General features: G+C 48.3%; 1 protein-coding gene across 1 annotated transcript in view; it reads right to left on the bottom strand.

The window, feature by feature from the left end:
• Window positions 1-14,694, bottom strand: part of RHCG (Rh family C glycoprotein) — a 19,794-nt gene extending 5,100 nt beyond the window's left edge. The window contains exons 1-6 of the mRNA XM_056866091.1: window positions 14,487-14,694; window positions 9,870-10,056; window positions 7,602-7,752; window positions 4,384-4,531; window positions 2,861-3,027; window positions 387-524 (exon numbers count right to left, since the gene is read on the bottom strand). Coding sequence (XP_056722069.1) covers window positions 387-524; window positions 2,861-3,027; window positions 4,384-4,531; window positions 7,602-7,752; window positions 9,870-10,056; window positions 14,487-14,694 — 999 coding nt within the window. The remainder of the gene's footprint in view (window positions 1-386; window positions 525-2,860; window positions 3,028-4,383; window positions 4,532-7,601; window positions 7,753-9,869; window positions 10,057-14,486) is intronic.
• Between the last annotated feature and the right edge of the window lie 467 nt (window positions 14,695-15,161).

The raw sequence follows: 15,161 nt of genomic DNA, 5'->3' as shown, positions 1-15,161 counted from the left end.
AGATTTGGCTTTTAAAAACTGATTTGTGGATTAACCCCTCCACCACCACTACAACAACATTAACCACAAATTATTATTTTTTAAGTTGTGGCAATATATTGGATTATCAGAGAAACTCCCCAAAGCACCTACTACTGCAGCAGTCCCAACTAGGAGAAGGAGGAGGTAGGGCAAAGGGGGGACAGAAATGTGATTTCCCTTCCCCGCAAGCCCTGAAATGTCCACCTCTTGTACTAAATTATTGGATAAATGAATGGACTATGGTTAGAGAGGAGAGAAGGCAGCAAGGCGTAGCCCGATCTCATCAGATCTCGGAAGCTAAGCAGGGTCACCCTCTCCTTCTCATCCTGTACAGCCAATAGGGCTAAACTCAGAAAGGCCCTTACCGTGACGAAGACGTACCCAACGGTGGACACAATGCCACAGATAAAACCGACAATGAGGGAACCATACGGGGTCAGCATCATCTCTGCGGCAGTCCCGACAGCCACGCCCCCTGCCAGGGTGGCATTCTGGATGTGGACCTGTGCAAAAAATAATAATAATCAAATAAATGCCTTTCAATGCTTACCGAGGCTTTGGCAGCAGGAGCACCAAAGCTTTGCCACTCTCTTCGAAGAGGCCAGCTTGGCCCCTTCTAGAACCTGGCAGCTAAAGACAACCCCTGTCAGGCCTTTGCTGCTAGCAGGGGTAAAGACTCTTGACATGAGGAGGCCAGCTTCTGGCTACACACCAATGTCAGGATCAGGCGTCTGTCCCTAGCATCCCATAAGCAAACTCATCCAGGCAGGTAGTCCTGAAGCAGTAATACTTTATTAGGAGCAAAAAGACAGATGAAGAGCTGACTGCTTACACGCAGGTAAGGCTGTGTGTGTTTGTGTGTGTTAAGTGCAGTCAAGTCGCTTCCAACTATGACGACCCTATGAATGAAAGTCCTCCAAAATGTCCTATCTTTGACAGCCTTGCTCAGATCTTGCAAATTGAAGGCTGTGGCTTCCTTTGTTGAGTCAATCCATCTCTTGTTGGGTCTTCCTCTTTTCCTGCTGCCCTCAACTTTTCCTAGCATGACTGTCTTTTCCAGTGACTCTTGTCGTCTCATGACGTGACCAAAATACGATAGCCTCAGTTTAGTCATTTTAGCTTCTAGGGTCAGTTCAGGCTTGATTTGATCTAGAACCCACTGATTTGTTTTTTTGGCAGTCCATGGTATCCGTAACCCTCTCCTCCAACACCACATTTCAAAGGAATCTATTTTCTTCCTATCAGCTTTCTTCACTGCCCAGCTTTCACACCCATACATAGTAATAGGGAATACGATGGCATGAATTAATCTAGTCCTGGTGGCCAGTGACACATCCTTACACTTCAAAATCTTTGACTAGGTAAGGCTAGTAATGGCGAAATATTGGCGGATTACATGTTTAAAAGCATTACAGGCTACGATGGTAAATATGGCTAAGCATCCCCGAGATAAGCTATTCCCAGGACAGGCAGACTAAACACCAGCGCAGCTGTGGGAGAAAGGAAGAGTGAAACTGTACGCAGAGTTTACAGGCATGGGAACCAAGGACTTGGTGCGTAGCCAGAAGCTGGCCTGCTCATGTCAAGAGCCTTTACCCCTGCTAGCAGCAAAGGCCTGACAACCCCATTCCCGAAAGCGCTAAATTTGTGATTTTGAGATGGAAATGCTCCTTGGATTTCGATTACGCTGTGTTCCCTTTCGACACTTTATTGTTCCTTTATTGTTCCGTCTTCCTTGAATTGCTTGTATTTATTGTTAGTCTTTATTTCCCAGATCATTTGTTAGCAAAAGAAAAAGAAAAAAAAGGAGGGGGGAGTTCCACGGTGGCTCGTCACAATCAAAACCAGAAATGACAACTTAAAACAGTATTTCAAACGTTCTCCAATTTGGGGGAGGGATTCTCCGTTGGAGCTGGATCCGGGCATGAGCGAGGAGAGGAGGGCGGCAGAGATGCTGTCGATCTTCGGTGGGCAAAGCAGATGCCCTGCCAGCGCCACAGCCCCTCCCAAATGGAACTCCACAACACACCCAGTCTAAGAGGAACCAGGCGCCCTGGAGATGTAGTTCCTACACACCTGATAGGGGTGCCGGCCTCCAGGTGGGACCTGAGGATCCCCCGGAATTACTGCTCCTCTCCAGACTACAGAGCTCAGTTCCCCTGGAGGAAAGGGATGCTTTGGAGGGTGGAGTCTGGGGCACTGTACCCCACCAAGTCCCTGCCCTCTCCAGGCTCCACCTCCAAATCTCCAGGAGTTTTCCAAACTGGAGCTGGCAACCCTACCGCCCCCCCCCATCCCTGGCAACCTTAGGTCAATCGGTTTGTAGCATGTACAGAATCAAGCCCAAGTCCTTCCCCCCCCCGCCCGTGGCACCTGACAATATGGTGGTGCCAAGTGCCGTCAAGTCTAGGGATGCCAGCCTCCAGGTGGGACCTGGGGATTTCTCGGAATTACAGCTCATCTCCAGACCACAGAGATCAGTTCCCCTGGAGAAAATGGATGCTTTGGAGGCTGAACTGTGTGGCATTGCACCCCATTGAGGTCCCAGTCCTCCCCAGACTCCATTCCCAAATCTCCAGGAGTTTCTCAACCGGGATCTGGCAACAGTACACCCTCTCCTACACCTGTGGCCAGGGGGGACCTGGCAACCCTAACTCAGTGGCACTGTACCCCACTGAGGTCCCTGTCCTCCCCAGGCTCCATCCCCAAATCTCCAGGAGTTTCCCAACCTCGATCTGGCAACCCTACACCCCCTATCCTCTGCCGGGGGGGGGGTGGACCTGGCAACCCTAATGCGCCATGTTAGCGGATGGCGAAGACTGCAAAACCTTTTGCTCACCATATTTAGCCTGCCCTTCTTTTCCAGCACGCTGGAAAAGGCCACAGTGGTGAGGACGCAGGATGCCAGGGAGCAGTAGGTGTTGATGGCGGCCCGGTGCTGTGCGTCCCCGCGATTGGAGATGGCTGAGTTGAAGCTGGGCCAGTACATCCATAGGAACAAGGTGCCTAGAAAGGGAGGGCAAGGAGCTGAGGCTGCATCTCATAGCGCCCCCCCCCCACAGATGCCCCCAAACAGTTCACAATAGGGGAGGAGGCAACGCTGGAGATGGGACAGGTGAGAGAAGAGAATGGAGAGCGTCAAGATAAAGTGGAGGTGGAACAGGAAACAGATGGTACCCAATCTGGCCCACGGCCTTGTACGCTCGACAGAATCAAAAGCCGCCTTCAAATCAACAAAGGCAGTATATAGGGTTCCCTTTTGTTGTTTGACATATTTTTGAATTAAATAATCCAGCACCAAACAGTGATCAAGGGTTGAGCGACCCCTTGCAAAAAACCCTTGCTCAACAGCAATAATTTCCTCTTGTTTCAACCAATTGAGGAATTTGACACATAAGTGCTTGGTATAAAGCTTGCAGATGATATTTAGGAGGCTGATTGGTCTATAGTTGTTTGGGTCCGCTCTATTATGCTTCTTATAAATTGGTATTATTATAGCAAGACCCCATTCCTCCAGTATTGAGCCCGTTTGGTCGATATACGTGAAAAGATTTGCCAGAATCTGGGCCCACCATTCTACATTTGATTTCAGTACCTCTGCTGTAACATAATCGCTCCCAGGAGCTTTCCCATTTCTCATATTTTTAATTAAATCTTCAACCTCGTCAGGTGAGACCGGGTCCCATGACGGTATATTATTTAGAGGTGGCTTGATACCGAGTTTGGGGGAGACTCCCTTGAATAGCGCAGAATAGTGATTTTCCTATGTTTTAGCAGGTATCACATTTACCCTTAAATTATTGCCCCTAGTGTTGGCACTGGCAATTAATTTCCCAAATTCTCTGCTATCCTTTTCCTGGAAACAGATGGTCAACTGTGCAGAAAAAAACCCCAAGCTACTAGATTGGCTCCAAGAGCCAGCGTGGTGTAGTGGTCAAGAGCGGTGGCTTTGAGTGGTGGAGTCTGATCTGGAGAAACGGGTTGGATTCCTCACTCCTCCACATGAGCGGCGGAGGCTAATCTGGATTTGTTTCCCCACTCCTACACAAGAGGCCAGCTGGGTGACCTTAGGCTAGTCACAGCTCTGTTAGAGCTCTCTCAGCCCCACCTACCTCACAGGGTGTCTGTTTGGGGGTAGGGGAAGGGAAGGTGATTGTAAGCCAGTTTGAGTCTCCCTTAAGTGGCAGAGGAAGTCAGGATATAAAAAACAACTCTTCTTCTTCTACCCTGTTTCTTCCACTATCATACTCTCTAGTTTCCTTTAGAGCAGGGGTCTCCAACCTTTTCGAGCCTGAGCTTGGCCACCCCAAAAGCTGAAAGCGCCTTTCGGGAAACCCCCACCCCATCTGAAGACCAGCTCACCGATCATGGCGAAGAGGTCCGAGTGGTAGACGGAACCCTGCTTGTCTTTGGTCTGATCCAGGTTGGGTCGATACAAGATGGCGGTTACCGTTAGCCCAAAGTAGGCCCCAAAAGTATGGATGGTCATCGATCCGCCAGCATCTTTAACCTGAGGTTTCGGAAAAAGGGAACGTCTCGGTCTGGAAGGCGTTCTCTCCGCGCTGAGCGGAAGGCTCTTCGAAAGCCTTCCAAACGCCAGCAAATTTTCCCAACTACAGAACTCTAAAACATGGAAGTCATCGTCCACATGTAAAATCCAGGATCACCTTGCTGGGGTCTGGTTCAAGGCATTTTGCCCATCTGAGTAAGCCATACCTGCCAGCTTCTGGGCCCTGACACCACTGGCTTAGTTTTAGGGTTGCCAACCTCCAGGATAGTGTCTGGAGATCTCCCGTTATTACAACTTATCTCAAAGGCGACAGAGATCAGTTCACCTGGAGGCTGAGATTTGGAAGGTGGGCTCAATGGCTTTGCACCCCATTGAAGTCCCTCCCCTCCCTAAACCCCGCCCTCCTCAGGCTACACCCCCCCCCCAAATCTCCAGGTATTTCCCAACCAGGTGCTGACTGTGGCCTATTGAGGCTGCTTGCAAAACCAAGGGGGCTTCCAAAGGAAGGCAAAGCCTGTCCTTATAGCACATGGTTCCTCTATTTTAAGCTTCCTATTTCAGCTCTGAAGACACAGACCTATCTGATGCCTCCATCTGAGGAGCCTTTTTCTCCCAGGGCCTTCCTGCACAACGCAACTGTGCCCTCCCTTGCGTGACCACATTCCACAAAACCAGGCTGGGATCCAGCTATCGGTGAGCCTTGGGCAAGAGACCCGCACGGCAGGCCCCATCAGCCACTAGTTCCACAGGCCCCTAATGTCTTGCAGACGACCCTTGCCTCTCTCCTAGGATTGTCAACCTCCAGGTTCTAGCTGGAGATCTCCCGCTATTACAACTGATCTCCAGCCGGTAGAGATCAAGCTCCCCTGGAGAAAACGGCCGCTTTGGCCATTGGACTCTATGGCATGGAAGTCCCGCCCCACCCCAAACCCAACCCTCCTCAATCTCCACCCCCAGATCTCCCGGCATTTCCGAACCCAGAGCTGGCAACCCTACTATCTCCCCAGCCCCCCCCCCTTTGCTCTTCTTTGGACCCAATCCAACAGAGGTTAGGAAGTGAAGGCGTCGAAGATCCTGCAGCGGCAACGTCATGTTTCCACTCGGTGTCCTGCTCTCCCCTAGGCTTGCCAACCTCCAGGTGGTGAGAACAAAGCAGACACCACTGTACCAATACAACAAGGTTAGAAAATGGGTACAAGAGCGACACAATACTAATTCAGGATGCAAAATGGTCTATTCAAAAGCTACCAAATCTCAACGTGTCACAAAGTGATAAGCAATCTGTACAACAAATCCTATACATATACACAAGTTCATTTCAAAGTCCAAAATGTTTCTTCACAGTCTTTTAATGTATCCCTGCTACCTTTAATGTATCTCTGCTACTTTTAATGTATCCCTGCGTGGAACATGAGGACTCTCCTTGATATCTAAGTGCAGTCATGTGCTATTGAAGCTGAAATTGATGAATACTGTTGGGGACTGAGGAAGAACTTTTACTGAAGAATCTTGAAACGGCCATATCCCCCTTTCATCTGAAATATATATTACTTCAGCATTACATCTATGAAGAAACATTTTGGACTTTGAAATGAACTTGTGTATATGTATAGGATTTGTTGTACAGATGGCTTATCACTTTGTGACACGCTGAGATTTGGTAGCTTTTGAATAGACCACTTTGCACCCTGAATTAGTATTGTGTCGCTCTTGTACTCATTTTCTAACCTCCAGGTGGTGGCTGGAGATCTCCCGCTATTACAGCTGATCTCCAGGAGACAGAGAGCAGTTCGCCTGGAGAGAATGGCCGCTTTGGAAGGTGGACTCTATGGCATTATACCATGCTGAGGTCCCACCCCTCCCCTAAACCCCACTCTCCCCGGGCTCCACCCCACTAAATCTCCAGATGACCTCAACCAGCAGTTTCATGTATATGTTGAAGGGGACAAGACAAAACCTTGTGGGACACCAAAGGCCATGGGGTGAAGAGTAGCCCCCACCTTCTGAAACCTACCCACCAGGTCGGCAAGAGAAGAGGAGAGGTGGTTTGCCATTGCCTGCCTCTGCGTAACAACCCTGGTCTCCCATCCAAGGACTAACCAGGGCCGACCCAGCTTAGCTTCCATGATCTGATAAATCTGGGCTAGCCTGGGCCATCCGAGAAGCTGTAGCCTGCCCTCGTCCCATATACACAAGTGATAAAGAAACAGGCATTAGGGAAAGACTTCGGACAAAGTCAATTAAATTCACTGCAAGTAATAATCTACGTGAAAATTGGTACAAACAATTTTTCAGATGGTATATCACACCAGTGGACATTAAAAAAACGAATTAATCTTATGACAGTCGGAGTTGGAAATGTAAAGATAAAGATGGAACATATTTTCATTTGTGGTGGACATGCAAAAAAGTTAAGAAATTTTGGATACAAATTCATCAAGAAATGGCAGGAAGTTTTAGGAATCAAATTCCCTCTGAACCCAGAAACTATGCTATTAGGAACTGAACCTGATAACTTGGATAGAAATCATGAACAATTATTCGGCTATTTGACAACGGCGTCCAGATTAATACTGGCAGCATCCTGGAAACAGGATGACATCCCGGACTTGGAAAAATGGCATCAAAAAATGGATGAATTTGCGGTGATGGCCAGACTGACCAGTTTGATAAAAGAGAAGACGACTGAAGACTTAAAAAAAAAATGGAAATGCTATTTCGAATATGTTAAACAGAAAAGATAGATTGTTAGAGATAAAGATTAGTTTATAAAACTTAATATATAGGATAGAAGGAACTTATTTTTTAAAAAAAATGTTGACTATAAGAATAATTTATAGGATATTTAAAATGAAGAGACAGACTCCCCGAAGGAGTACAAACTGTGTGAATGTGTGTATATGTAATTTGTGTGTTTTCTTTCTGAAAATGTTGACAAAATATCTTTTTTAAAAAAAGAAAAAGAAACAGGAATTAGGGTGATTTTTTTTTTTGCAGAGATTGGACAGCGCACAGGGGCTCTGGGTTTCCTTTTTGTTTGTCTTAACCATGCAGAACAGAATAGGCTTACATGGAGCAGGTCCAGCAGGATGTACTCGTTCACCGAGAAGAAAGTGACTTGAAACAAAGTCATGATGAGGACCTGAACGGGGCTGACTTTGCCCAGGAGAGCGCCGAAGGCGATGCAGACAGAACCCACGCAGAAGTCGGCGCCGATCAAGCTGAAGGGGAAGAGGAAACAGCGTCAGCGTAGGGCAGGGAAAGAGCAGCACACCGGTAAGTAACGGAAACCTTAAGACTGGGAGATCCCCGGTGACCTGGCGGAGGTGGAAAGGGCCGTCAAGTTGCAGCCGACTTATAGCGACCCCGTAGCATTTTCCAGGCGAGAGACACTGAGAGGTGGTTTGCCATTGCCTGCCTGAGCATAGCAACCCTGGACTTCCTTTGTGGTCTCCCATCCAGGTACTAGCCAGGGCTGCCCCTGCTTTGCTTCCAAAATCTGACGAGGTCAGGCTAGCCTGGGCCATCGGGGTCAAAGCCTCTAGAAGAAGAGTTGGTTTTTATATGCCAACTTTCTCTACCACTTAAGGAAGAATCAACCCAGGTTACAGTCACCTTCCCTTCCTCTCCCCACAACAGACACCCTGTGAAGTTGGTGGGGCTGAGTGAGACTAGCCCAAGGTCACCCAGCTGACTTCATGTGTAGGAGCGGGGAAACAAATCCAGTTCACCAGATTAGCCTCTGCAGCTCGTGTGGAGGAGTGGGGAATAGAGTTGCCAGGTCCCTCCGCAACCAGCGGGAGATTTTTTTTGGGTGGAGCCTGGGGTGGGCAGGGTTTGGGGTGGGAGGGACTTCAATGCCATAGAGTCCAATTGCCAAAGCGGCCCTTTTCTCCAGGGGAACTGATCTCTGTCAGCTGGAGATCAGTTAAAAGAGCAGGAGATCTCCAGCTAGTACCTGGAGGTTGGCAACCCAAGTGGCGAATCAAACCCGGTTCTCCAGATCAGAGTCCACCACTCTAGAGACCTGGCAACGACCCAATCATCAAATGCCAATTGTCTGATATTCTTTCTTCTCCCATTAAATTCTTCTCTTGCATATCTCCCCCGCCCCATCAGGTTTTATGACTGGGAGCTCCATGGGGCAGGGACTGCTTGTGGTTTGCTTGTTTGCTCAGATGGTGCTAAACCACAAAGCTGATTTTCATGAATGGTCCGTCCAATTCTGCTAATCCTAAAACATGACTCAGACCTGGTCTATATATGCAGAGAAGGAAGAGGAAATGAGGAAGTAGGGTGCATCACAGCATTTCAAATTGCAGGATTTAAGGGGTGGGGTTCTGCTGCTGTGATCCAACTTGATTTTGTACCAAGATTCATCGTACCTAGACTGTCTCTCCACAGGGCTCTTGTCTCTTTCAATCAATCTTTATTAAAAAAAAATAGTCATAGATAGGGTTGCCAACTGCCAGGTAGTAGCAGGAGATCTCCGGCTAATTCAACTGATCTCCAGCCGACAGCGATCAGATCACCTGGAGAAAAATGGCCGCTTTGCCAGTTGAACTCTATGGCATTGGAGTCCCTCCCCTCCCCAAACCCCGCCCTCTTCAGGCTCCACCCCCAAAACCTCCCACCAGTTAAGAGGGACCTGGCAACCCCAGCCATAGACCAGCACAGTACAATTTACCATTAAACCCCTTAGTGTTACGCTCTACCCACAGGTTAATACAAATAGTAAAAAAGTTGTTTGGACTCTTTGCAAACTATATAAACTACCCATTAAAATTACTGACTGCTGCACAAAATTTAGCCGTTCCGACTGTTACCTGTGGATTTTCGTGTATAAGCAACATTTTAGTTTGCTGAATGGCTGTAATGCCGACTAAGCCAGGGGGAGATAAACCCAGAATGAATCTCTTGATATAATGGACAGCGTAGTAGGACGCGCTCTGTTGTTTCAATTTCCTTTAAAGCACAGGGACGTATCCTATCCTCCAGGGGAGCCTTTCTGTATCTCCCATCCACAATCGCCGAGGGGAGAGCTTGGCATCCGGCTCTCTTTTAGTCAGCCAGTAATGAATTTCTCTACTCTGCCCACTAGGATTAGCAGCTCCCAGTTGGGAAATACCTGGTGGTTTGGGGGGCGGAGCCTGAGCTGGGGTTTGGGGAGGGGAGGGACTTCAATGGGGTATAATGCCATAGAGTCCACCTTCCAAAGTGGCCATTTTTTCCAGGTGAACCTCTCTCCGTCACCTGGAGATCAGTTGTAATAGTGGGAGATCTCCAGCCACCACCGGGAGGCTGGCAACCCTACCACTCCCAAGTCCAAACCTCTTACCTTTGAATCCCAATGAGTATCTCCCCATTCTCAAAGGTGTGGAACCAGCCCTGCATCAGAATAGCCCACTGAATCCCAAAGGCGGCCAGGAGGAAGTTGAAGCCGACGGCTCCGAAGCCGTAGCGCTGAAGGAACGTCATGAGGAAGCCGAAGCCCACAAAAATCATCACATGGACATCTTGGAAGGCTGCGTGGAAAAGCAGACTTGTTCAAGTTTGAGGATCCCCCTCTTCATCTCAGGCTTTAGTTGCGTTGAGTAGTGACCAATGCACTTCACAGTGAGGTCTGGTTCACACACACACATGCTTTCCACTCAGCGACTGCAACAACTGGGGACGACTCGCAAGCAGACTTGCTGTCACAGCTGCAATGCCAGAGGCAGAACGGCCTTGATGTCTGACGCACAGTCCTTTCCCCAGAGAATCCATTCATGCATTCGAGCCCTCAGTTGCTGAGCGCGGAGAATGCAAGGAACGGACATCCCTGCGCAAATCAGTCTTCTGAGATCATTATAATGCAGGGGCAGAACAAACTAAACTTCCTTTCCTTCCTTTATCCCTTAGAAGCTTCTCGATCCATTGATCTTGAGCAGCATAAATCTAATGTTTGAGGGATATAAGGACTGAAATAAATCTTGCCATTGGCAATGTAGCCTTGGGATCCCTGTCGCTTAATAAAAAAGGCATTATGTCCGACACAGAGAGATTAGATTTATATGTTAAAAGGGGAGAGATATAACGTGATCGGAGTTCCTCATAAAAGCAGCATTACAAAAGGGCATGAGCTAATTAATCAACAAAGCCAGAAGAGCAAGGACAGGACCTTTCTGGGTGTGATATGTTCAAAATTTTGCCCTGCATGACCATAGAGGGGTTAGCATTCAGTCTAGCTAAACAGAAGGCTCTAAAACTAAACTTCCACTGCCTCAGGAAGCACAGGAGAGCCGTCTTAATTTTTCTCCTGCGGATGACTTGCAGCTGCTCTCCAGTCTCAGCAGCAAATTCCTTTACCCAATGGTTGGGGAAAACGGAGTTGCAGCCAACTTATGGTGACCGCAAAGGAGAATGTAAGGGAATTCAATGAGACTGCTATTGTGGTGAACGTTGCATTGCAAAGGAAGCAAAATACATCCCAAAACACCAGACAGCCTTTACCCTTCTCTTTTTTTCTTTTTTTTTTAGTATTGGGACCAGGTTGCCTATCTATAACTATGGTTTTCCTGGTCAGGGATCATGGTATCAATACATTCCAAATATACTGAATGTTAGGTTGGTCCTGGGAATATTCGTTTATAGCCAGGGTTTGATCTGGAATGAAAAGGCCAACTGTCAGTACACCACTGGCTTTAAACGTCAGATAATAGATATCTCCGTGTTTTTTCAAGTGTAGCAGCCAACGCTCATCATATTCTCTGTGCCGATTTGATTATTTTGTTGTGAAAATCTGATTTGGCCTATTCGCCATAAGATCTCCATGTGTTACTCTATTGCATCTCCTAAACTTTATCGTTGCTACTTTTAGTGTTGTAGTATCTGCTTGTATTATTTTAGATAATAATATTAAAATAAAATAAAAATAAATAAAAAAGGAATTCAATGCACCCCCATCATCTGAAAAGGAAACAAAATTGCCCGCTCTGGACAGAGACAGGGCATTCTGGCTCATACCAAGCACGTTTTATCCTTCCTAGAGCGTCAGTTGAACACCCGAAGCTGAATTATACTGAGTGCGACTTATCACACCCTTGTCACTCCCTATCAAAGTCAGTCCTGTTGACTCTGACTGGCAGATATTCTCCAGGGTCTCAGGCAGAGGCCTTTCACATCGCCTATTGCCTGGTCCTTTTTAACTGGAGATGCCGGGGATTGAACCTGGGACCTTCTGAGTGCACAGCAGATGCTCTTCTATGCAGCCGTGGGCCTTTCCCAGAAAGAGGAAGGGGGGGGATATTTTGTAACAACATGGCATAAATCTGAAGACATTTAATGATTAAACCAAGTCTGGCTTGATCCAGGGTTGCTGTGAAATCGGACAACAGAGAGCGCCTGGAACCAGTGGGACTAGCCAATTCCCACATCTAATGAAGTGAGGCGTTTAGGAAACTTAGGCGGAGGACATGTGATTTTTTTCTCTCTCCCTAGAGCAATGAATCAGGAGCCTAATACCGAAGAGTTAAACGCCCCCGTGAAAGTGGAATGGAAAAACTCAGGTGAGCTTAGCGGAAAAACAGAACCTTTTGTTTCCACGGAGGCAATTCACAAACAAGGCAGACCACAAAAGCCACGCGATGCCCGGGTGAACCGAAGTAAATTCCTGTTCAGAGCTGGGCCCCCAGAACGGAAGTTCTTGTTAGCGGCTTAACCTCTTGACAATGCATTATTAGCTCCTTAAACTCTTGACAATGCATTATTAACCCATCCTTTTGGCAGGCTGCAGCCGTGGTAGGACGAGAAAGGAAACCGGCCCACCGAGAACGTTGTTTGCAGGGAGCAAAAATGCAGGTGGCTGCCTCTCCCCTGGCTCTTTTTAGCCCTGGAAAGCAAGAGAGGGGAATCCTGGGTTCGAGTCCCCACCTGGTGACCTCGGGCCAATCGCTGGCTCCACCTAACTTACCCCACAGCGTTGGTTAAGAAGGTAAAGAAGGGGAACCTCCATGCATAGCCACAGGTGGGGAAAGTCGACTACCCTACCTCTACATTATCCCTACCTTCTCTCTCCTATCTTACCCCCAGTCCCTTAGTTGTTCTTGGCATTCCTTTTTCTTTCCTATTCCCTGCCCCTCTTTTTCTCCCTCCTCCTTGACCGGTTACCCTGCCATTGCATCTCTGTGAAATGTGCCATCTGGGATTTTTAGAAATCTAAAAAAATGTTAGAATTTAAATAATGGGATTTACCCCATTATATTTTAGCTTGTCCCCTTTACGCAGTACCTAGGGGGAAATTCCTTCCTGCGCTATTAACTAGGTTAAACTTGCTCCGTTTCCAATAAATTAGTATTTTTGTAAATGGGATTTACCCCATTATATTCTAGCTTGTCCCCTTTACACAGTAAAAAGGTAAAGGTCCCCTGTGCAAGCACTGGGTCATTCCTGACCTATGGGGTGACGTCACATCCTGACATTTACTGGGCAGACTTTGTTTACGGGGTGGTTTGCCAGGGCCTTCCCCAGTCATCTTCCCTTTACCCCCAGCAAGCTGGGTCCTCATTTGACCGACCTCGGAAGGATGGAAGGCTGAGTCAACCTTGAGCCGGCTACCTGAAACCGACTTCCGTCGGGATCGAACTCAGGTCGTGAGCAGAACTTGGACTGCAGTACTGCAGCTTACCACTCTGCGCCACGGGGCTCCTTAATGTTTACTTACTACTACTAAAAAAAAGTATACTTTATATCGTATTGTTAAGTCGTATTGTTTGTCTAATTGCTGTTTCTGGTTGCGAGCCGCCCTGAGCCCGACTTTGGCCGGGAAAGGGTGGGATAGAAATCAAATAATTAATAGTAACAACTCGAATCAGCGTTGCATGCAGGTGGTCCCGGGTTCAACAATCTTCATTTTGGGCACTCAGGAAGCAGGGCTAGGGGGGGAAAGGCTTGTGCCTGAGGACAAAGCTAATTTTCACGCCGGGGGTCTGGGTTTGGAACTGAAGAGGTAGAGCAGAGCTGCAAAAAGAACTTGCATGGGGGAAGAACAATATTGATTGAGGCCTCTAGCCCATGTCCTTTCCTGATTAGAAATACTTCTCCCCCACCCCCTGCCATGCGCTGTTTTAAGACAGGCGTCTATTGCAGGTAGGGGGAAAAGACAGACTCCCACCTTCGGGCTAAAAGCAGCTTGAAGGAGCAATTTCTGACTGAGGAAGCAGCACACACAGGGACGAAGAGTTCAGTCCTTCGTCCCCAGCTCTGGGGTTCCCAATCCATTATCAGAGAGATATTTAGGGTTGCCTGGTTCCCACCCCCCTGGCCACCGTTGGGGGATGAGGAGGGGTAGGGTTGCCAGATCCAGGTTGGGAAACTCCTGGAGATTTGGGGATGGATCCTGGGGACCTCAGGAACCTCAGTGGGGTACGATGCCACAGAGTCTATCCTCCAAAGCATCCATGTCCTCTAGGGGAGCTGATCTCTGTAGTCTGGAGATGAGCTGTAATTCTAGGGGATCCCCAGGCCCCACCTGGAGGCTGGCATCCCTAGAGATGTTGCCGTTTTAGACATCCAAAGACAACCAGAATCCCAGCTTTGCATGCCATCTGGCCCTGAGACTTTTGAGTGAGACCTCTAGTTGAGAGGAAACAATACTGGGGGTGTGATGACTTCACAGCAAGCCTGTTTCCTTTGTTCATAAGCTTGCAGGGGGTGGGGTGGTGGAGCGCATACAGAGGCTCCCGGCTTTAATCACTAGGGTCACCTGTTAAAAGGACCCCAAACCTCAAGAAAAGCCTCCGCCCAAAAGTCTGCAGTGCCTTTGCAGGTCCTGAGTAGACAATCGATGGGAAGACGAACCAGTGGCCAGTCGAAACCAACTTTCATGGGCTCATTTACGCCACCCAGAAGTCTGGGAAGGGTCTACGCGTGGGGCAGGAAAATGGCATTAATAAGTAGTCTGCGCAATACGACTCACACGGGTATCTGAAGTAGAAGTCGTTCTCCGCGTCACTGCTGAGGTTCTTCTCGTACTTCTCCTGCAGCCAGCCAGCAGCATCAGCTTCTGGGTTGAAGCGCACGAAGACCCCAAAGAGGATGATCATGGCCGTCTCCCAGAGGAGGCACACCAGCGGCAGGCGCCAGCGCATGTCCGTGTTCCTCGTCATCAGGTTGAACCTCACCATGGCTTCGCCGCCCGCCTGCCCTTCAGCGGAGACAGGAGCCCAGAGGGACGGCAGGAGAGCCTCCGGCCAGAGCAAGGAACGCTGTGGGCGGTCCCGGCTGCTGGAGCATTTTATGTGGTTCTAGGGGGTGTGGGTGTGACAGGGAGCCTGTCAGTCAGTCAGGATAGCCGCAAGAGTAACCTGTTCACAGCTAGGAGGAAAGGGGTGGGGCACATGCCTCAGGTGGAGCCTTCTTACTCGGTAACTTGGCTGCTTCAGATTCAGATTTATTATTAATACAGCATAAGCCAGTAAAAAACACGTGTCATTGATAAAAAAAAGGTAAAAAACAACATATAGCCGTTCAACCAGAAACATTCCTAACTAAAATTTCCAAATAATTTATAATAGACTAAAATTGACCAGGATCAGAGGAGCATGCCTATTATCTTAGGTGCTGTGGAACCCAGGCAGGATGGTCCTGCTGC

Source organism: Euleptes europaea, chromosome 20, assembly GCF_029931775.1.
Source record: "Euleptes europaea isolate rEulEur1 chromosome 20, rEulEur1.hap1, whole genome shotgun sequence".
In the NCBI taxonomy this organism is placed as follows: domain Eukaryota; kingdom Metazoa; phylum Chordata; class Lepidosauria; order Squamata; family Sphaerodactylidae; genus Euleptes; species Euleptes europaea.
Note: the sequence above shows the minus strand (reverse complement) of the source record. Positions and strands in the feature narration are given on the sequence as shown.